The 22036-nt window shown below is 44.9% G+C and overlaps 1 protein-coding gene across 4 annotated transcripts in view; it reads right to left on the bottom strand.

Moving 5' to 3' along the window:
* Positions 1 to 809: 809 nt before the first annotated feature.
* The window catches only part of LOC147211490 (deoxyribonuclease-1-like 2), a 34691-nt gene continuing 13464 nt past the window's right edge, over positions 810 to 22036 (bottom strand). For 2 of the 4 annotated variants that reach the window (XM_086127614.1, XM_086127622.1), the window contains 7 exons: positions 17791 to 17802; positions 12929 to 13015; positions 9219 to 9316; positions 9036 to 9148; positions 2031 to 2188; positions 1858 to 1954; positions 810 to 1408 (listed from right to left, as the gene is read on the bottom strand). In XM_086127614.1, the coding sequence (XP_085983740.1) occupies positions 1283 to 1408; positions 1858 to 1954; positions 2031 to 2188; positions 9036 to 9148; positions 9219 to 9316; positions 12929 to 13015; positions 17791 to 17802 (691 nt within the window). In that variant the 3' untranslated portion in view covers positions 810 to 1282. The remainder of the gene's footprint in view (positions 1409 to 1857; positions 1955 to 2030; positions 2189 to 9035; positions 9149 to 9218; positions 9317 to 12928; positions 13016 to 17790; positions 17803 to 22036) is intronic. The other 2 variants (XM_086127631.1, XM_086127641.1) reach the window with 1 other exon arrangement.

Here is a 22036-nt window from a genome sequence, read left to right as displayed (position 1 = left end):
CTTTTTGGAACGTAACCCCCGCGATAAACAAGGGATTACTGTATTTATGAGTGGACAATATTGGACCATATTTATATACTGTACATGGTATTGAGACTTTATTATGCTAAAAATGACGTGTACTCATTTTATTGGTGTCACAAATCTCTATTCATTCATATGTTCTGTCAATAGGTTGTTGTTGTTTTGTTTTGTTTTTTTGTTACAAACCTACATTCAGGACTGAGTTGGCCATTTGGCTTTCAGGGCAGATACCAGATGGGCCAGCATCTTTTGGAAGTGATGTGGTTCTGTTTAATTATTTTCCTCCATTTTACTATCCCAAGAGACTGGCCCACAGTTTAGAAGGAGCAGTCCATTAATGAATGTACAATATAGAAAGCAAACAACCTATCAAAATCAGTGGGAGAGCTACATGGTGGCCAGGAGTCACGTGGGCTGGTCTAGGTCAAAATGCCAGGGTTGCGGTTTTGTGCCAGTCCAGTCCTGCCTATATCAAGTTGTTCTGACCTCAGCTTGTTGGACAGGTGTTATACTGGTTCGGCCTTGTGTCTGATGTTGCTCACCATGGTCCATGAAATGCTCAGGTTTGTGTGAATGCTCAGAAACATGGAAAATTAGACGGAACACTTGGCCTCCTCTCATGGCTCAAGGGATCTTAAATTGGAAAATTAATTTGAAATTGCAAAAATAATGTTGTGGTTGGCAAATAAACAACCAAAATGTAAAATTACAGACACAATGCATTCATCTAATATAATATGCTGTACAGTATTTACATCACTGTTTTAATGAACAAACACTTTAAATATTCATTCATTATTTTATTTCACAGAATGTAAAAAGCAATCATTACACCATGTACAAAGACAAATCATAAAAAGTACTTTTTGAGGTTTTATTGACACCTTGTATCTTTGGTATTTTTTTTCTCTTAGGATTTGTGCAAAACAGACCAAGACCCCAAAAATCTTCAAAAGGAAATTAATAAATGGCAGGTTGATTTTGTGACAGTTACCGGTATGTATGTGTATATATGTATATATACACACACATTTTTTTCTTTAAAGCAATGTTCATGAAGAAAGTAGCACGTCAACATGGTTTAAAAAAAAAAAAAAAGAAAAGTAGAAAACATTTTTTCCCCACATCGAGACAAAACAGTACACTAGCCAAAAAAAATTGATGTTTTTGTCACATACGATCAGGAATGTTTAGCGGTCGTGGTCACGTGGTGCAAGATCTCCCCTGAGGATGCCAATATGATAAAAGGAAATGGAATTCACAGAGACGGCAGGAAGCAGTGGAGCGCAACGGTAAGCAGAAGTAGGAGCGGTATGGCCTGAAGTAGCAGGGCGGAGCTCTTGAGCTGCACCTCCACAGGAAAGTTGTCGCTTAGCTGCAGAGCCTGGAAGGAAAAACAACAGACTTAGTTATCAAGAATCAACTACACCCAAGTGAAGAGACCTTTCCTTTTTCTTGTGTTTTTGGTGTGTTGTCACCGCAGAAGGGTGAAATGGAACATCACAAAAAGGTAATACACCACTGTGCAATAATGTCAACTGCATTCATTGCTTGTACTTGAAGATGAACAAATGACTACAGAACTCAAATACATTTCAATTGAGCAAATGCAAACTGCTCACAGAAATATCATTTTGCTGAACACATAATGGCTATTGAGGAGCATTGAAATGTCCGCAATATCCTCTTCCCTCTGTAACGTGACCAGGGTCTTCAAGGGGAGGGGAGGTTTCACACTTCTTTGCCGAATGTATGTGAAGAAAGCTTTGATAGTGTCAATAAATATGTAAACATTATACAAGGACGCGTGACAAGAGCAGAAGCATGCATTACTGTCGTCCTGGTCAGTTTGAACTCTTGAGCAAAGTTGAAGACATTGGCAGAGAACGGCATTATTCCTTTCAGGAAGGACTTCCCGTACACGACGATCCTGAGGGAAAAAATGCAACGTCACACATCAGTCATCAGTTCAACATGCACGCACGCTCATGCGGGCACACACCTACCGATTATATGCGCAGCTTGTCTCGTCCGTGATGGTAGTGTCACTTTTGTCTCCGATGAGCCAGTAGAAGCTATTGTTGGTGAACAGTCTGATGTTCTTCTTGTCACGGCGCATCATGTAGGCGCAGCCAGCATGAAAATTTCCCAAGAACATCACATTCTACGCACACACACACACACACACACACACACACACACACACACACACACACACACACACACACACACACACACACCATTTACATGTGGGATGGGGACCTGGTGGACATAGGTCCACTCGTGTGGTCACTGGCCATTTTGTCATGATGTCAAGCCAAGTCACTTTTGTGTTGTGTGTGTGTGAGCATGCCCGTGCCTCTGGTCTGTGCGTTTCTGACTATACTTTGTGTCCTGTTTTTATTTCAGCTGAATGAGACTTCTCATGGTCTCACCGCCCGTGGGAGGGGTCAAAGGGGTCGGGTGCAATGCGAGCTGGGCGGCAGCCAAAGGCGGGGACCCTGGCGGTCCGATCCTCGGCTGCAGAAGCTAGCTCTTGGGACATGGAATGTCACCTCTCTGGCAGGGAAGGAGCCCGAGCTGGTGTGTGAGGCAGAGAAGTTCCGACTGGATATAGTCGGACTTGCCTCCACACACAGCCTGGGTTCTGGTACTAGTTCTCTCGAGAGGGGTTGGACTCTCTTCCACTCTGGAGTTGCTCATGGTGAGAGGCGCAGAGCAGGTGTGGGCATGCTCATTGCCCCCCGGCTCAGTGCCTGTACATTGGCGTTCACACCGGTAGACGAGAAGGTTGCTTCCCTCCGCCTTCGGGTGGGGGGACGGGTCCTGACTGTTGTTTGTGCATATGCACCAAACCGCAGCTCAGCATACCCACCCTTTTTGGAGTCCTTGGAGGGTGTGCTGGAGAGTACTCCTGCTGGGGACTCCCTTGTTCTACTGGGGGACTTCAATGCTCACGTGGGCAATGACAGTGAGACCTGGAGGGGCGTGATTGGGAGGAACGGCCCCCCCGATCAGAACTCGAGTGGTGTTTTGTTATTGGACTTCCGTGCTCGTCACGAACTGTCCATGACGAACACCTTGTTCAAACATAAGGGTGTCCATATGTGCACTTGGCACCAGGACACCCTGGGCCGTAGTTCGATGATCGACCTTGTGGTTGTATCATCGGATTAGCGGCCGCATGTTTTGGACACTCGGGTGAAGAGAGGGGCGGAGCTGTCAACTGATCACCACCTGGTGGTGAGTAGGCTCCGATGGTGGGGGAAGATGCCGGTCCGTCCTGGCAGACCCAAACGTATTGTGAGGGTTTGTTGGGAGCGTCTGGCGGAATCCCCTGTCAGAAGGAGTTTCAACTCCCACCTCCGACAGAGCTTTTCCCATGTTCCGGGGGAGACTGGGGACATTGAGTCCGAGTGGACCATGTTCCGTGCCTCTATTGTTGAGGCGGCCAATCTGAGTTGTGGCCGTAAGGTGGTTGGTGCCTGTCGTGGCGGCAATCCCCGTACTCGCTGGTGGACACCAGCAGTAAGGGATGCCGTCAAGCTGAAGAAGGAGTCCTATCGAGCCTTTATGGCCTGTGGGACCCCAGAGGCAGCTGACGGGTATCGACTGGCCAAGCGGAACGCAGCTTCGGTGGTCGCCGAGGCAAAAACCAGAGCGTGGGAAGACTTCGGTGAGGCCATGGAAGCCGACTTCCGGACGGCTTCGAGGAAATTCTGGTCCACCATCCGACGTCTCAGGAGGGGGAAGCAGTGCACCACTAACACTGTGTACAGTGGGGATGGGGCACTGCTGACTTCGACTCGGGACGTTGTGAACCGGTGGGCAGAGTACTTCGAAGACCTCCTCAACTCCACCAACATGTCTTCCTTGGAGGAAGCAGAGTCTGAGGACCCTGAGGTGGGCTCTCCTATCTCTGTGGTTGAAGTCACCGATGTGGTTACAAAGCTCCTCGGTGGCAAGGCCCCAGGGGTGGATGAGATCCGCCCGGAGTTCCTCAAGGCTCTGGATGTTGTGGGGCTGTCCTGGTTGACACGCCTCTGCAACATCGCGTGGTCAACGGGGAGAGTGCCTCTGGATTGGCAGACCGGGGTGGTAGTCCCTCTTTTTAAAAAGGGGGACCGGAGGGTGTGTTCCAACTACAGAGGGATCACACTCCTCAGCCTCCCTGGTAAGGTCTATTCAGGGGTGCTGGAGAGGAGGGTCCATCAGGAAGTCGAGCCTCAGATTGAGGAGGAGCAGTGTGGTTTTCGTCCCGGCCGTGGAACAGTGGACCAGCTCTACACCCTTAGCAGGGTCCTCGAGGGTATGTGGGAATTCGCCCAACCAGTCTACATGTGTTTTGTGGACTTGGAGAAGGCGTTTGACCGTGTCCCTCGGGGAGTTATGTGGGGGGTGCTTCGTGGGTATGGGGTACCGAACCCCCTGATACGGGCTATTCGGTCACTATACCACCGATGTCAGAGTTTGGTTCGCATTGCCGGCAGTAAGTCGGAATCGTTTCCAGTGAGGGTAGGACTCCGCCAAGGCTGCCCTTTGTCGCCGATTCTGTTCATAATCTTTATGGACAGAATTTCTAGGCGCAGCCGAAGCGTTGAGGGCGTCCGTTTTGGTGGCCTCAGTATTGCATCCCTGCTTTTTGCAGATGATGTGGTGCTGTTGGCTCCTTCAAATAGGGCTCTCCAACTCTCACTGGAGCGTTTCGCAGCCGAGTGTGAAGCGGTTGGGATGAAAATCAGCACCTCCAAATCTGAAACCATGGTCCTCAGTCGGAAAAATGTGGAGTGCCCCCTCCGGGTCGGGGGAGAGATCTTGCCCCAAGTGGAGGAGTTTAAGTATCTTGGGGTCTTGTTCACGAGTGAGGGCAGGAGGGAGCGAGAGATCGACAGGCGGATCGGTGCAGCGTCTGCTGTGATGCGGACGTTGTATCGGTCTGTCGTGGTGAAGAAGGAGCTGAGCCAAAGGGCGAAGCTCTCAATGTACCGGTCGATCTACGTTCCAACCCTCATCTATGGTCACGAGCTATGGGTCGTGACCGAAAGAACGAGATCCCGGATACAAGCGGCCGAAATGAGTTTTCTCCGCAGGGTGTCCGGGCTCTCCCTTAGAGATAAGGTGAGAAGCTCGGTCATCCGGGAGGGGCTCAGAGTCGAGCCGCTTCTCCTCCACATCGAGAGGAGCCAGATGAGGTGGCTTGGGCATCTGATTCGGATGCCTCCTGAACGCCTCCCTGGTGAGGTGTTCCGGGCAATGTCCCACCGGGAGGAGACCCCGAGGAAGACCCAGGACACGCTGGAGAGACTATGTCACCCAGCTGGCCTGGGAACGCCTCGGGATCCCCCGGGGAGAGCTGGAAGAAGTAGCTAGGGAGAGGGAAGTCTGGGCTTCCCTGCTAAAGCTATTGGCCCCGCGACCCAGCCCCGGATAAGCGGTAGAAGATGGATGGATGGATGGATGGATGGATGAGTGGTTTCTGCAAGCTACACACATGGACAACATTTTTCATATCCCTCTGTTAAAAAAAGAAAAACCCATAGCAGTCATTGAAATGACTTGAATCTGACAAAAGTAATTATAAATAAGAAAAAAAATATGAAAATTAAACAGTGAAAATCAGACATTGCTTTTGAATTGTGGTTCAACATAATTTTGTTAAAAAGCAAACACAAAAACCGCATTGACAGAAAGGATTTGTGGAATTTTTACTGAGATTTCTGCAACTCTCACGGCAGTATTTTGACCCTCTCTTCGTGAGCAAAGCGCTCGAGTTGTCTCAGGTTAAAAGGGTGCTTCTACAGATGCCATTTTTCAGCTTCTTGCACAGATGTTTAACCCACTCACTGCCAGCCATTTTTTCCAATTGGGAAAGTGGGGACCAGCCATTTTTGACCATTTTGACTAATTCTTTTAAGGCCGACAAAATTTTTTATTCTTTTGCTTTATAAAAGCATTTCACCTACCAAACAAAAGCTTGAGTCCTCTTTTTCATCAGGAAAAAAAGTGCATTTTACCTTTTACCATTCTTGACTAAATAGCATTTGAACATTGGTAAGTTTGTTGAAAACACCCATTTCCAAGAAAAAAATCTGAGAAAAAGAGCTTTTTGTGAAAGGCTGCATTTCAAGCAGAACTTTCATTTTGATGCAATGTTTTTTTTAATTTGCTATACCACAAATATCTTAACATCTCTTTCCCTCTAAACAACAACATAAACACAAAAAGGTCTCCTTGATTGCAAAATAGCAGTTTATTGCATGATAAACACTGATGCATGACCTATGCATGAAGTTTTCATGAATATTGAACTTTGTGTGCCTGCGTGCGTGTGTGCGCGTTTGTCAAGGATGACGATGGGACTTTGTCGTCTTTGTTTTGTTTGAAAAAGCTCTGTTGTAGAATTAGCTGCTGTTATTTATCCATGTTCTCAACACCACACTGCTTCCATATGTCACCTTGCGACTAGGATCGCTGTACCACAACCCACACCCACTCACACTGTGTGCAACCAAGATGTGATCAAAGCCATTCCTGCCATCTAGTGGTTATTTATCATTCTATAATCATTCCCACACCCTTGATACTGACTGAGGTGCGCAAATTCATTCAAATTCATTAATATGTTTTAATAAAAAAACGCCCAAAATGTATTTTTACTTTTTGCACTAATTGATTGGGTTTTGGCAAATGTATTTTTACCTTTTGGCATTAAATGAATTAATAGGATTTAAATCAGGGCTCATAGGAAGCCGCTTCAGAAAAGACTGTTGTTTTGCTCCAAGTCATTGGGTGTTTTTAGCTGTGTGCTGTTCAGTTGAACGGTGTTGTGATGGTTTTACATGTGTTCCCCAAGTAGTGATATAGTAATCACAGCTCCAGAGATATTTCTGCATTGCACACTGCAAAAACCAAGACAAAATAAATTCTCCTGGACCCTCACACACCTTGCCCACCACCTCTCCCAGCTACAACTTTCAAGTAAGCACTGTTGAACCATGTGCGCCAAAAGCAGCAGCGATTCAAACAGCATCTGCTCTCTTGCTATTAGCTCCAACAGGAACTCAAATCTAAAGTGTCTCTTTGCATTTTTGCACACTCCTGTGGGACAGTATTACCGCAATGATTGTTGTAGCTCCAGCTCTGTATATACTTGAACAATTGTTATTGATCAATATTCCACAGCACCAGACATTTTAAAGCGCTCAAGGATTTTCTGTGCTATTGCACACTTAAAAGTTGTTCTACAAATACTGCTACTGGTCACAAAAATTGTATTGCACCACTGATCAATTTATCTCTGCTTGATGACTCTGCACATTGTTGCACATCTGTTATTGAATTGTACTCCTTCACAATGGTACCCTTACATGACGGAAAGTCTTTTGAGACGTATATGTCATGTCTTTGTTTATCGTAGTTGCTTGCGATTGCAATACGAGTGTAACCTATACTACTAGAGACACATTCCTTGTGTGTTCTAAATACTTGGCCAACAAAGGTGATTCTGATTCTGATAAACCTTTGACCTCACAAGGCTCAAAATAAGCAGTTTCGCATTGCAGTTTACAGGTAAAAATTTGCATTTTGAGCCTCATTGAATAGCAAAACTGAGAATCACTAATTCAGAGGTTTTTTTCAAACTGCAGATTGTCTGGAGGCACGCATGTTCATGTTGCCACAACGCGCGTACATCACCTACGCATGGGACATTGGCGGTCGAGTCAAGCTCAGCACTGCTCATGCCAAACCAGCTACCTAGCAACAAGCTTCACTTGCTACTAGTGTGGCTAAACATGTTGTGAACTTGCTCATATTTGTTTTTACTTTTATTTCTGAAAGAGTGAGTAAATGTTTCACTCAAGTGACATAGGTTGCTTTGACTTGAGTTTTCCACTTGATGTCACTTATGTTGTTTTCACTGGAGCACCAAAAGCTCTGAATCCGTTTCAGCCAAATTTGAAGGAAAGCCGAAATGCTTCATGAAGCTTCACCTGCTTGCCACTCTCTACTGGATGACTGTGATGACCCAAAGCACCGCCTCATCATCCCATCCATCCATCCATCTTCTACCGCTTATCCGAGTTGGGTCGCGGGGGCAGCAGCTTTAGCAGGGAAGCCCAGGCTTCCCTCTCTCCAGCCACTTCTTCTAGCGCTTCCCAGGGGACCCCGAGGCGTTCCCAGGCCAGTCGGGTGACATAGTCTCTCCAGCGTGTCCTGGGTCGTCCTCGGGGTCTCTTTCCGGTGGGACATGCCCGGAACACCTCACCAGGGAGGCGTTCAGGAGGCATCCTAATCAGATGCCCGAGCCACCTCATTTGGCTCCTTTCGATGTGGAGGAGAAGCGGCTCGACTCTGAGCCCCTCCCGGATGACCGAGCTTCTCACCCTATCTCTAAGGGAGAGCCCGGACACCCTGCGGAGAAAACTCATTTCGGCCGCTTGTATCCGGGATCTCGTTCTTTCGGTCACGACCCATAGCTCGTGACCATAGATGAGGGTTGGAACGTAGATCGACCGGTAAATTGAGAGCTTCGCCCTTTGGCTCAGCTCCTTCTTTACCACGACAGACCGATACAAAGTCTGCAACCTCCTCATCCCTCCAATCAAAAATGTCCTTTCGTGATTTATGTTGAATTGTCCAATATTGTTACAACTACACTTCTTTTTTTCATCGCCGTCTTCTTTTATGCTCAGGTTTCTTTTCTGTTTTCCGGTGACTTTCTGTGCGCTACTTCAGACTTGGCAAATGACTGACATATTTTCTCCTTGTGGACACACACACGTTTCTTGAAATGACTCATCTGATATTTTTTTCCCCATCTACTTGCTCTAAAAATGTTCATTTTTTTGCCTTTTTTGTGTTTCGTAAGGCCGTAAGGGTAGGATTTTGTGGAAGAGCTTGATATTGCTTTATTCTCCAAAATGGTGCATTTCAATAATTTTTGCCAGGGTATGTAGGTGCAAGTTCATTAAGCAGTAGTCAGGTGATCAGCAAGTAAGTGTGGATGCCACCTTGTTGTTCCATTTGTTCAGCACTTGCGTGAGGACATCATACAGGCGGTCGATCTCCTGCACAGCTCTGCTTGGGTCCGCATTTAGCCCGACCAGAACAAAGTCCTTGATTGCTGACGACAAGAGAAAGTGTCATAAAACACGACAAACACAATGAAAATGGTTCACGGTTAGCTTGCTTACCGGTGGCGTTGCTGTGGAAGTTAACAGCAAATGGCGCTCTGGCAAACTGATTCTGACCTTGGTACTGATATTGACCCATTACATGCGCTGTCTCTGTCCTGATAATAAAACAGCATTGTGAAACGGAGTCCAATTTTTTTTAAATGACCATGATTTTTTTTGTTTTAAGATTTATTTCAGTTTAGTTCAAATAAAAATGGACAACCCAAACAAAACTAGTTCAAATACAAGTCTGAAATTTTCACATAACTCTAAAATTACACAGAATTGTGAATAGTATCATGCTATGTATAAAAGTCATTGTAACTGGTGAGTGTATTAGAATTGCAACTTCTAACCCATATCCTTGATGACACACGCTCACACCTAGGGACAATTTTGAGTGTTCAATCAGCCTGCCATGTATGTTTTTGGAATGTGGGAGGAACCGGAGTACCCGGAGAAAACCCACACAGACCCGGGGAGAACATGCAAACTCCACACAGGGAGGCCGGAGCTGGAATTGAACCCTGTACTTCTGCACTGTGAGGTTGACGCGCTAACAACTGCCCTGATTCATTTTAACATGTGGAAAAGTCTTTAAAAAATACACAAAAATTTTAAAAAACTTGTGTTCTCCTCAGAACAAATATAAATAAGCAGCTTACACACTTTACACACATTGACCAGCACGTGTATCCACTGCAAAAATGAGATGTTTTCACAAAAGCTATCAAACTAAATAAAACTAAATTGGTTACACGTTTTAAATAGCTTAACTTGTTGCTGTAGACATCAACAAACAATATAATAAACAAATGGTGGTGGAATTAACTCATCTTTGAGGGTTGAAAGCAAGCTCGCACATTTATATCGACCTCTTCCACTGAAAGTTTCAATAGTTAAGTAATTTTCGAAAATCCCAAATAAAACATTTTTGTCATTAAACAAAATACCTTAAATAAAAGCATGAAAAAAATATTGGTATTTCGTAAATCCGAAAAAGTGATCGTTTTCCTGACGTGAGATCCTGGCGTGCGACAAACCTGGAAGTGTGACGTCACTTCAAGGACCACAATAGCAGGGCTCATGATGGAAATTGTACAAAGCCAGTCAGAAATCAATTTGGAAAGTGATGTTTCCGCCTTATCTTAGGGGATCCGGGTCTTTGAAGAGTTGGAGGAAGAGGACGTTGTTGGCAAGATGTTGGACCTTACATATGTGAGCCAAATGCTCAGAATGCAGAAAATGTTTTGCCCGAACGGCCTGACATGGAGTGGAGACAAAACCCATCTGGATTGAAAGAACAGTAGACTATATAGGCTGCTGTTATTAGCCTAGCGCTGGGGTCGGCAACCCAAAATATTGAAAGAGCCATATTGGACCCAAAAAAATTAATATATATGTATGTCTGGAGCCGTAATAAAATAAAAGCCTTATAATGAAGGCAATATAGGCATCGATATTACCTATATTAGCCTACTATCAAAATGACTAACTTGGCTGCAAATACACAATGAGCCTTCAGGATTAAATGGTTTTTTCCCTGCATTGCATCCTGTAGAGCAGGGGTGCCCAACATTTTTTGACTGAAGATCTACTTTTCGATCAACCAACCTACCGCGATTGACCCGTTACCGCACGCACGCATACGCGCATTCACATGCATTTACACATGCATGCCTACCTACCTTCGTCAAGTCCTGACGCGAGGCATGGGATGCACTTTTGCAGCGTGTTAACCATCATAGCTGACATGTACCTTTTAAAATGCTTCTGTTGGCCCTCCACATTCCCATTCTTTGCCAGTACCCTCAGTGAATTGTACATGAAACACCGTTTTTTTTTTTTTTTTTTTTTTTTTTAAACAACAGCCACTTGCCTGGCATCCCACCCTGGTCATAGAAACGTGTGTCGCAGGCTATGACGCAAATCTTGGTTGACAGAAATGTTGAAATTTAATATTTATTTGACACATTTTTACAGCATTGGAAAACGTTAAGAATGTTTGTGTCATGTCTGTCCTCCTACAGAAGCCATGTTAAAAGAAAAATATATTTCCCTCCCCCATCTTTTTCCGTTTTCAAACATTTTTGAAAAAGCTCCAGGTAGCCACTCGGCAGCACTAAAGAGCCGCATGCAGCTCCAGAGCCACGGGTTGCTGACCCCCGGCCTAGCATTATTGTTTGCAATTCGATCCTGTGCCGTGCTGTAAATTGCACATGATGGGATTACCAATTTGGTCCATTTATTCCCGCTAGCACGGAGAGCACACATCAGAGTGGGTTGCTGTCCTACATCACGTGTCAAACTCAAGGCCCGTGGGCCAGATGTGGCCTGCCATGTCATTTTATGTGGCCCGCGAGAGCTTAAAAGTTTTGAGTGTCTAAAAATAAATACCAAAAAATAAAGAGCACGCTTTAACCAAATACTACATTTCCCACAATGCCTTTCGACTATGCGAACCGCGGCAGTGTCCGTGCCGAGTGGAATTGAGATATAAATATTCATTCATTCATTTTTCGAACCGCTTCATCCTCACCCAAAACGTCCAGAAAGAGAAAAGTTGATGCAGACTGAAGACTGTTTCAAGAAAGATGGGAAGGTGAATACTTGTTTGTGCTTCAAGGAGAAAGACCGGTATGTCTTTTGTGTTACGAGGCGGTGTCGGTTGTCAAAGAGTACAATCTGCGTCGACATTTTGACACCAAACACGGAGCTAAGTACGCTAAAGCAAGCCTTCAAGAAAAGCAACAAATTGCTCAAGAATAAAAGGCAAACTGCGGTCGCAGCAGAGTTTGTTCTTGAAATCCACAGCCAAAAACGAGGCCGCGGTAAAAGCTAGCTTCATTGCGGCTGAAGAAATCGCCCACGCTACCAAGTCTTTTTCAGAGGGAGCGTTTTTGAAGCAGTGCATGCTGAAGGTCTATGGGCAGGTGTGTCCCGACCAGACTTTTAAAAATGTCAGTTTATCAAGAAACACCATCGCCGACCGAGTGAAGGAACTAGCAGAAAATCTTACAACACAGCTGGCCGAGGAGACACGCAGCTACACGGCTTTTTCATTAGCTGTTGATGAAAGCACAGATAACACGGACACAGCGCAGTTATCAAATTTTATTAGAGGCGTAAAGTCTGACCTCTCTATCACTGAGGAGCTGTTTGATGTGGCTGCAATGCATGGCACCGCGACGGGACAGGACATTTTTGATACGGTGGAGAAGTCCGTAAGTAAAAATGCATTGCAGCGGGAAAACTCGGTAGGATTAACTACAGACGGTGCACCGGCAATGTGTGGAGGAAAAGTGGGTTTAGTTGCACTAATGGAGGGGAAAATGCAAAAAATGAACTGTCACACGCCTCTGATAACGTATCATTTCATTATTCATCAAGAAGCTATGTGTGGGAAGGTGCCAGGGATGGAGGACATTGTGACCACAGTCATGAAAACAGTGAACTTCATTCGGCTGCGCGGCCTGGCTGACAAACGGTTCAGGGGGTCTCCCGTCAACTGCCCGAACAGCTGGTACAGGCTCCAGCATGCCCCACTACCCTCGTGAGGATAAGCGGATCAGAAAATGGATGGATGTATTGGTGTCGAACCAAAATCAGAAAGGTAGAAGGTACTAATCTCATGGCGGGGGTCAGTACCCATCCCTATGTACTACCGCGTGTCAACATGTCATCCAACACAAAGAGGTGCATTATGGGAAATGGGGATGGTGTCTCACCTGTAGATGAAGACGTACTTCTGCAGGTCATCAGCAGACTTTCCCAGACTGGGGCTGGACACTGAGCCGTACTGGTAATCGTCATACCTCCAAATTAGACAGACACACACACACACACACACACACACACACACACACACACACACACACACACACACACACACACACACACACACACACAGATGTACAGAGATATACCGGTACATGTCGAAAAAAATCACTCAATCAATCACTAACACAAGCATACTTTTGTTGATAGGGGGTGTCTTCCCTAACTTTTAGAATATCTTTTAACCGATATACACTTTGACTTTTTTAACAGCTTAAACAAAATGTCTATTTTTGGACTTGCATTTAATGTGCCTTCTGTCTTTGGACAAACAAAATGGTTTTCTCCGTTTATTAAGTACTACTGTATTAATTAAATGTGAATTCAGGACAAATACATTTTCCGTATATTTTGGACTGTTGCGTTTCTTACCTTAAAGGGACGCGTGTAGAAATTTCAGAAATTTTTTTTATGCCATCTGGTGAACGAAAAGAATGCAACGACCTAATTTTGAAGCGTGTTCATTTTGAAGCATGCATATGACGGTGGCTGAGAGGCCACACTTGGCAAGCCTACTTACCAATTTCTTCAGCAGAGGCGCGGAAAAATGCCATCACAAACGACTTCTAGTATTTCCTCAAGTGACAAAATAAATGCACAGCATTTTTTACAGTCATCCAGGAAACTTGTGATTGGGTGATTTGTCTCCTTTGTGTATCGCAGCAGAAAGATGGCAACGAAACATCACTGACTAGACGCACGAACGCACACACACACACACACACACACAAAGACCATGAAAAATTTTCAAGAATGTTTCGCCTTATTCACGCAATATTGAGAAGTCGCCCAAAAAATTAATTAATTAATTAACTTTTACATGTCGATGAATTCTCCAGCCCTACAATGTGATCATGGTATTTTGTGAATTTTACAAGAACCTTTGTAAAAAATAAACTGGCCGATTTCATTCTTACCAAAAAATAAACCACATGAATAATTTTTCATATGACAATAGAGAAGCATGTTGGAAGGTAGCCAGAGGATCAATCACGCTGAACATTGCCATAGAGACATAGTTTCTATTTAAAAATTACAAATGGAATGATTTATTCACGTTCGAAACTTTTGAACTTTGCCAATGTCGCCATGACACACTTGTTCAACTCTCCTTGAGAAAAGAGAATGAGAGCTGGATAAGCTGTACGCAGGAATGTTCGCTTTATCTGACATCACAATCATCTCAGAGCTCTTAATTCGCCCAAAGTTAAGAGTGACTGTTTTGTTTTACTGGTTAACTGATCAACATTGAGTAGATATGCACTTATTTTCAAACAAGGGCACAACACAATTTACCGTGAACCCCCAAGTTACGGCACACGGATGGTCGGGCTTACTTATTTGTTTGCCCTGTCTTTTAGTGTCCCTCTCACATTAATAGTATGCTTATTTTAGCTGATACATGTTTGAAATAAACAAGAAAAAAATATGTATGAATACATCTCTCTGAGAACCACTCATCACATGATTATTTGTCATGAGCAACACCCACCATCATACGGCACCCTCCACCTTGCCACGTTATGACGGTCCACATTCGGTCCAACAATCACACATGCAAGCGCCGCATCTCCCAATTACATCCACCAACCAGTTACTGAGTACAATCAACATGGCTGCTGTTAGTAAGCCCGTTAGTCGGGGCAGGGTTAAATGAACTTAACTATCGATGATGATGATGATGATAATTAATTAGGCATGCACGATAATTATTGACCAGATAATTATTGACCATACAATTATCTGGGCAATATTAGGAATTATGACTTCAATAAATCCAGTAACATTGAAAAAAAAAAGAAAACTCAGATAAGCAAAGAAAGGGAAAAAAATCCAAGAATGAAGATGAACACGCAAGGAAGCCATACTTTTCTGTTGATACACTCTTTTCTAGATTTGACAGCAATCTGGTCAGTTGGATTGGACTGACTGATATTTTGTGATTGAACAAAATTATTTGTATTTAATTCATTAATAAATCAGCTCCGCGAAATAAGACACTTATATCACAGTGTTTCCCACAAATACATGTATCTGTGGCGGAATATGTGAATTTAATAAATGCAACTGTCAATGTGACGACCATCAGTATATCCAAAAGTCCATCAATACAGCGCAAGACTACAGTACAATATCAGCGTTCCAGTTAAGGCTCATAACACCACAAGTTATTGATTCAAATAATTTTGAAAAGGTTCCAGTTTCCACCAAATGTTCTGCAAACATTCCGAGTCGGGCGGGGGGGGGGGGGGGGGGGGGGGGTAATCTACGAGACTACCCAAGAATTACAAAATTCAGTTTATAAATATACTGGAATTACATGACTTGACAAGTTATCTTGTTTAAAAGTTTGAAAAAAGGCATTTCATCACAGTTGGCCTTTTTTGGAAGGAAAGCAAGGGGGGAAAAAAGAAAACAAAGCATCTTTTTGTTTCATGCATGCCAATCTGGCAACCCAGTCCATCACCTGTTGGTGCCAAGAGGTGACCTAAACATTGACAGCAATATGAGCAACGATGCGGATCATTCATTTGAATTAATGTCTTACTTTCTTAATGACAGTGGCAAAAATAGGAAGGCAATACGCATTGTTTGAACCTCGTGGAATGAATACTCAACGACAACGACATCTGACTTAAGAAGGCATAACAAAACTCAACTAGCATTACAGTTTAGCTAGCAATCCGCACATTGGTTTGGGACCAGTAAAAAATATGTGATTGTGAACGTTTCAGTACAACTGAGTAGGATAACTTGTGGTGGGATTGTTTGTCACTGATTTGACTGTAGTGTTTCCGTTCACATAGGAAGAAAACTCAAGACTGAAGTGACATTTTTTTCTTTGTTAAATTAGTATCCCCATCGAGCTTATTTACACTCTAACAGTGAAAATAGAGTAGGGAATATTTTGTTGATGATGGATTTTCTACAGAAGGGGTATTGCTTAGAACATTGGCATATTTAAGTAAGAGTTCAAAAGAAAGCTACTATTATTTTTGGGGTTTTTTTTTTTTGCTTGTTTCATTCTCTACCCATACAGGAGGTGGCATAATTAAAATTAGGGATGCATTAAGTATTGAAAAAAAAATTGTTGTTGATAATGGCGCATGCTATGCAGAATGCAAAAGATGTGCAATAAATTCAAAAGGAATTGCATGCTTTAACTTCACCTAACCAATCAGATGCAATCTTAAAGAAATATATATATTTTTTTTATGCAGGAACATCTGAATATATCCATCCATCCATTTACTGAACCACTTTATCTTCCCAAGGGTCGCGGGGCATCTGAATATATTATCTAAGTTCTATAGTGTGATTCATGCCGCTAGTTATTGTTCTCTTCTTGGTTGGCGATGCATATTTAATTAGGGCGGCCCGGCGGTCGACTGGTTAGCATGTCGACCTGTGTGGAGTTTGCATGTTCTCTTCGTGGCTGCGTGGGTTTTCTCTGGGTACTCCGGTTTCCTCCCACATTCCAAAAACATGCATGGCAGGTCAATGGAACACTCTAAATTGTCCCTCGGTGTGCGTGTGAGCGTGTATGGTTGTTCGTCTCTGTGTGCCCTGCGATTGGCTGGCAACCAGTTCAGGGTGTACACTGCCTACTGCCCGAAGACAGCTGGGATAGGCTCCAGCACGCCCAGCGTCCCTTGTGAGGATAAAGTGGATCAGGGAATGGATGGATGGATGATCAGTCGGGGGAAAAAACAAAAACATTACTCTACCATATGTTGTCACTGAGCAAGATTTTATGACTTGTAACTTGCTTGAAACAAGTACAGTAATGGCTTGCTTGACTTGATTTGTTTGCTTTTTTTCCCCCACAGTGACTTGGGACTTGCTTGAGACTTACTGCATTTGTGACTTACTCTTACCTCTGAATATCAGCTACTTAAAACATTTGGCATGAAAACAGTGTTTTGAAGAGCCTCCAAAGATGCTTGCGCTGCAAATAAACTGCCACTTTTTACGATGATGAGCCATTCAAAACAGAGTATTGTCTTTAATAAATAAATAAATAACATAAATGTGCAAATCAGGACATTGTATTCTATGTACTTGTAGTAATTCAGGACATGTATTTGTTTCCTCCAGGTATGCACAAACTACGTTCAGCTGAAAATTTTAAAAATGAATTAAGATTAAGATATCCTTTATTTGTCCCACACTGGGGAAATTTACAGTCTACAGCAGCAAGATTGTGGGTAGAAAGAAGAAAGAAGAAAAACAAACAAACACCGTTCAATTAAGTGCAATATAAATACAAATGTGGATAAGGTCGCAGTGCTATTTACAATTGTTTTTCACATCATTTAATTAAGTAATTAATTATTATTTTATTGTTTTTATTCTGCAGCCTGACAGCAGTCGGTAGGAACGAAATGAAGGAATGAAAAAGCTATTGCTATCAGCTTGAAAAAGTATTGGCTTAAAAATATCGTGCATACCTAAAAACAACAATAATGGAAACTTATATTGCTCTTGTCAAGACACTCAAAACGACAGACACACGCACACACACACTTATTCTTTTAAGTCCTAATTTGAGATAGTCTAAATTAAATATATCATTTGTGATGTCGAGCCATACACAGAGCATCACAAGCCTCGAGTGACAGCTTCGAAGTCGGTCGATATGTTGCATTGGCAGGGTGTGATTAATGCAAACGCAGCCAATCAAGATTAGTAGATTGGATTATAAGATTATTGCAAAAGCTTTGACGGCGCATGCTCGGAAAATCCATCATACCTTTGAGCTTCCCTGTTGAGGGTCAGAAAGCAGACATGACATCACTGCAAGTTTAAAGGTTACGACAAGCACCTTGTTGGTCCGAAAGCCTGACACCTCTAATGCATTTTGACAAAACTAATGATAACATGATGACCTCATGGACCACACGTACAACAACACATGAAGCATTTCCAGTTGCAAGGTCAGGAGGTGAAACAGTTTCCGCTGCCAATATCTTAGAAGCACCTGGGATGCCATTTGACAGAGAAATAACTGTCATTCGATATGTTATAGTCTGGAGTTGTGTAATATGTACAGTCAACAGTGGTACCTCTACTTATGAACGTCTCTTCATACGAAAGTTACGAAACGGCTCAATAGGAAAATATTGCCTCTTGTTACGAAAGAAATTTGAAGATATGAAAGTTAAAAATACAGTATGGGCTGCTATTCGTTTCCTGAATGCAACATACTTATAGCTTTGATGCCATTGGCTATTACCAAGCATCATCCTGGCATCCCATTGGCTAGGAGGGACTTCTACCATATGTGTCTGTGTGTGTAGATAGATAGATATGTGCAGCGTCTTCGTCATTCGCCCCTCGGGCCACAAGGCGTTCTGATAATTTTAGGTAAATGTGAATCATCCAGAAAAAGTGATCACCAGTCCGGCGATTTCTCACTACGCTGATGGTTGCCTTGCACATTTCTGAAGGATTGTTCAAAGCCGACAAAAAGCAAACATCCTTGGATGAGTTCTTTACAAAACGGCAGGCAAAAACCACTTCTGAGAGAGAACATCAACTAAAGAGGACAAAAATGATGAGGGCGCAGTTAAAAGTAAAATAACCTTCCTTTTTATTTTTTATTCTTTGTTTTTTACATTATGCACAACTGTTATTTATTGTGCAATAATCTGATTGTAACATGAATTTGTTACATATTTTTATGCATTAGATTAGGAACGGATTAGGGCAGGGGTGCCCAACCGCCGGGCCGTGGGCCGCGACCGGTCCGCGCGTCATTTGGTGCCGGGCCGCACTGAAAGAATAAATAACTTACATTCCTTCCGTTTCATTCATTTCGGAATCTGAAAGATGTTTTATTTTGAAAAATTACTGGATTCTCTGTTAAATCGGTCTACAGTATGTCACTTTTGACATAGGTGAATGCGCGCTTCTTGGTCACGTGATAGGTTACCGCATAAAAAACAAACGTCTTTGAAAAGTTTTTTCGGGAAGGGGAAAAGGCCCAGCCAGGAGACAGAAGAGGAGCCTACGACTTCCAAGAAAGAGAAGGCTACATGTCATAGACAGTATCAGGAGTCCTATTTCAAATACGGCTTTATCTCAACGGGAGATTCACACGCACCAAGCCTCCTCTGCATAATAAGCGGCGATGGTGAGTCGTATGTTGCGACCAGATAGGACGTTCCTCGTGTCATGATTCGTGTTTATTATGTTTTGAAAATATCACACTTTTCATGTAGGTCATATCATATATTGTTGTATCTATACGGTCTTAAAGGCCAGTTCCTGAAAATATTGTCTGACATGAAATCGGTCCGTGGGGCAAAAAAGGTAGGGGACCTCTGGATTAGGAGATTAAATACCTGAGGATTTCACAGCAACAATCATTTCCGGTAGCGTGTCGTTTCCGTGGGATAATTTGTACGGTACCAAAAAGTTGTTTCCCATAAAAATCACCGTGCACTAGTTGACTGTACGTGTGTATCCTGTGTGAGCAATGCGATTTCACTGTGACCGTATGTGTGTTTCTAGTGTGGTGTGTGAGTGTTTTTCTTCGATTCTCCTTTCGTTTTGTTTTGTTTTTATGAAGTGGTGGGGGGGCCGAACAGGAAACATTATGTGCGCATGCGGGTTGCTATTTTAGTCTGCACACTGAGAAAGCATGTAGATGATGGATAGTGATGGCGGCGAAAAAACACACCAAAAAGTCTATTAGTTACTACATTTAAGAAATGGGAATGCCAATCGGATTTTTCTTTCGAATCAGCCGAAGAAGGACGTATTACCAAGCTGGCGTGTGATGTATGCACAAAACACGAAAGAGAAATATGACTGGAGGCATGATTCAGAGGTAAGTACTTGAAGTTGGTCATTTGATCTAAAGGCTAATCGCTATGAAAAATATGACAAAACAGTCTGTTATTCCCCCCTCCGTGAGCCGTCACCTTACCGTGGTGGAGGGGTTTGTGTGTCCCAATGATCCTAGGAGCTAAGTTGTCTGGGGCTTTATGCCCCTGGCAGGGTCACCCATGGCAAACAGGTCCTAGGTGAGGGACCAGACAAAGCACGACTCATAAAACCCCTTATGATAAATAAAATCAATGGCACTCAGTTTCCCTTGCCCGGACGCGGGTCACCGGGGCCCCCCTCTGGAGCCAGGCCTGGAGGTGGGGCTCGTTGGCGAGCGCCTGGTGGCCGGGCCTACACCCATGGGGCCCGGCCGGGTTCAGCCCGAAGAGGCAACGTGGGTCCCCCTTCTCATGGTCTCACCACCCGTGGGAGGGGTCAAAGGGGTCGGGTGCAATGCGAGCTGGGCGGCAGCCAAAGGTGGGGACCCTGGCGGTCCGATCCTCGGCTGCAGAAGCTAGCTCTTGGGACATGGAATGTCACCTCTCTGGCAGGGAAGGAGCCCGAGCTGGTGTGTGAGGCAGAGAAGTTCCGACTGGATATAGTCGGACTTGCCTCCACACACAGCCTGGGTTCTGGTACCAGTTCTCTCGAGAGGGGTTAGACTCTCTTCCACTCTGGAGTTGCTCACGGTGAGAGGCGCAGAGCAGGTGTGGGCATGCTCATTGCCCCCCGGCTCAGTGCCTGTACATTGGGGTTCACACCGGTAGACGAGAGGGTTGCCTCCCTCCGCCTTCGGGTGGGGGGACGGGTCCTGACTGTTGTTTGTGCATATGCACCCAACAGCAGCTCAGCATACCCACCCTTTTTGGAGTCTTTGGAGGGTGTGCTGGAGAGTACTCCTGCTGGGGACTCCCTTGTTCTGCTGGGGGACTTCAATGCTCACGTGGGCAATGACAGTGAGACCTGGAGGGGCGTAATTGGGAGGAACGCCCCCCCCCCCCCGATCAGAACTCGAGTGGTGTTTTGTTATTGGACTTCTGTGCTCGTCACGGACTGTCCATAACGAACACCTTGTTCAACATAAGGGTGTCCATATGTGCACTTGGCACCAGGACACCCTAGGCCGTAGTTCGATGATCGACTTTGTGGTTGTATCATCGGATTTGCGGCCGCATGTTTTGGACACTCGGGTGAAGAGAGGGGCGGAGCTGTCAACTGATCACCACCTGGTGGTGAGTAGGCTCCGATGGTGGGGAAAGATGCCGGTCCGTCCTGGCAGACCCAAACGTATTGTGAGGGTTTGTTGGGAGCGTCTGGCGGAATCCCCTGTCAGAAGGAGTTTCAACTCCCACCTCCGACAGAGCTTTTCCCATGTTCCGGGAGAGGCGGGGGACATTGAGCCCGAGTGGACCATGTTCCGTGCCTCTATTGTTGAGGCGGCCAATCTGAGTTGTGGCCGTAAGGTGGTTGGTGCCTGTCGTGGCGGCAACCCCCGTACTCGCTGGTGGACACCAGCAGTAAGGGATGCCGTCAAGCTGAAGAAGGAGTCCTATCGAGCCTTTATGGCCTGTGGGACCCCAGAGGCAGCTGACGGGTATCGACTGGCCAAGCGGATCGCAGCTTCGGTGGTCGCCGAGGCAAAAACCCAAGCGTGGGAAGAGTCCGGTGAGGCCATGGAAGCCGACTTCCGGACGGCTTAGAGGAAATTCTGGTCCACCATCCGACGTCTCAGGAGGGGGAAGCAGTGCACCACTAACACTGTGTACAGTGGGGATGGGGCGCTGCTGACTTCGACTCGGGACGTTGTGAACCGGTGGGCAGAGTACTTCGAAGACCTCCTCAACTCCACCAACACGCCTTCCTTGGAGGAAGCAGAGTCTGAGGACCCTGAGGTGGGCTCTCTTATCTCTGTGGTTGAAGTCACCGATGTGGTTAAAAAGCTCCTCGGTGGCAAGGCCCCAGGGGTGGATGAGATCCGCCCAGAGTTCCTCAAGGCTCTGGATGTTGTGGGGCTGTCCTGGTTGACACGCCTCTGCAACATCGCGTGGTCAACAGGGAGAGTGCCTCTGGATTGGCAGACCGGGGTGGTCGTCCCTCTTTTTAAAAAGGGGGACCGGAGGGTGTGTTCCAACTACAGAGGGATCACACTCCTCAGCCTCCCTAGT

This window comes from Hippocampus guttulatus, chromosome 1 (assembly GCF_054856545.1).
Source record: "Hippocampus guttulatus isolate MCC_2025c chromosome 1, RoL_Hgut_1.0, whole genome shotgun sequence".
NCBI lineage: Eukaryota > Metazoa > Chordata > Actinopteri > Syngnathiformes > Syngnathidae > Hippocampus > Hippocampus guttulatus.
This window is presented reverse-complemented; position numbering and strand designations above follow the sequence as displayed.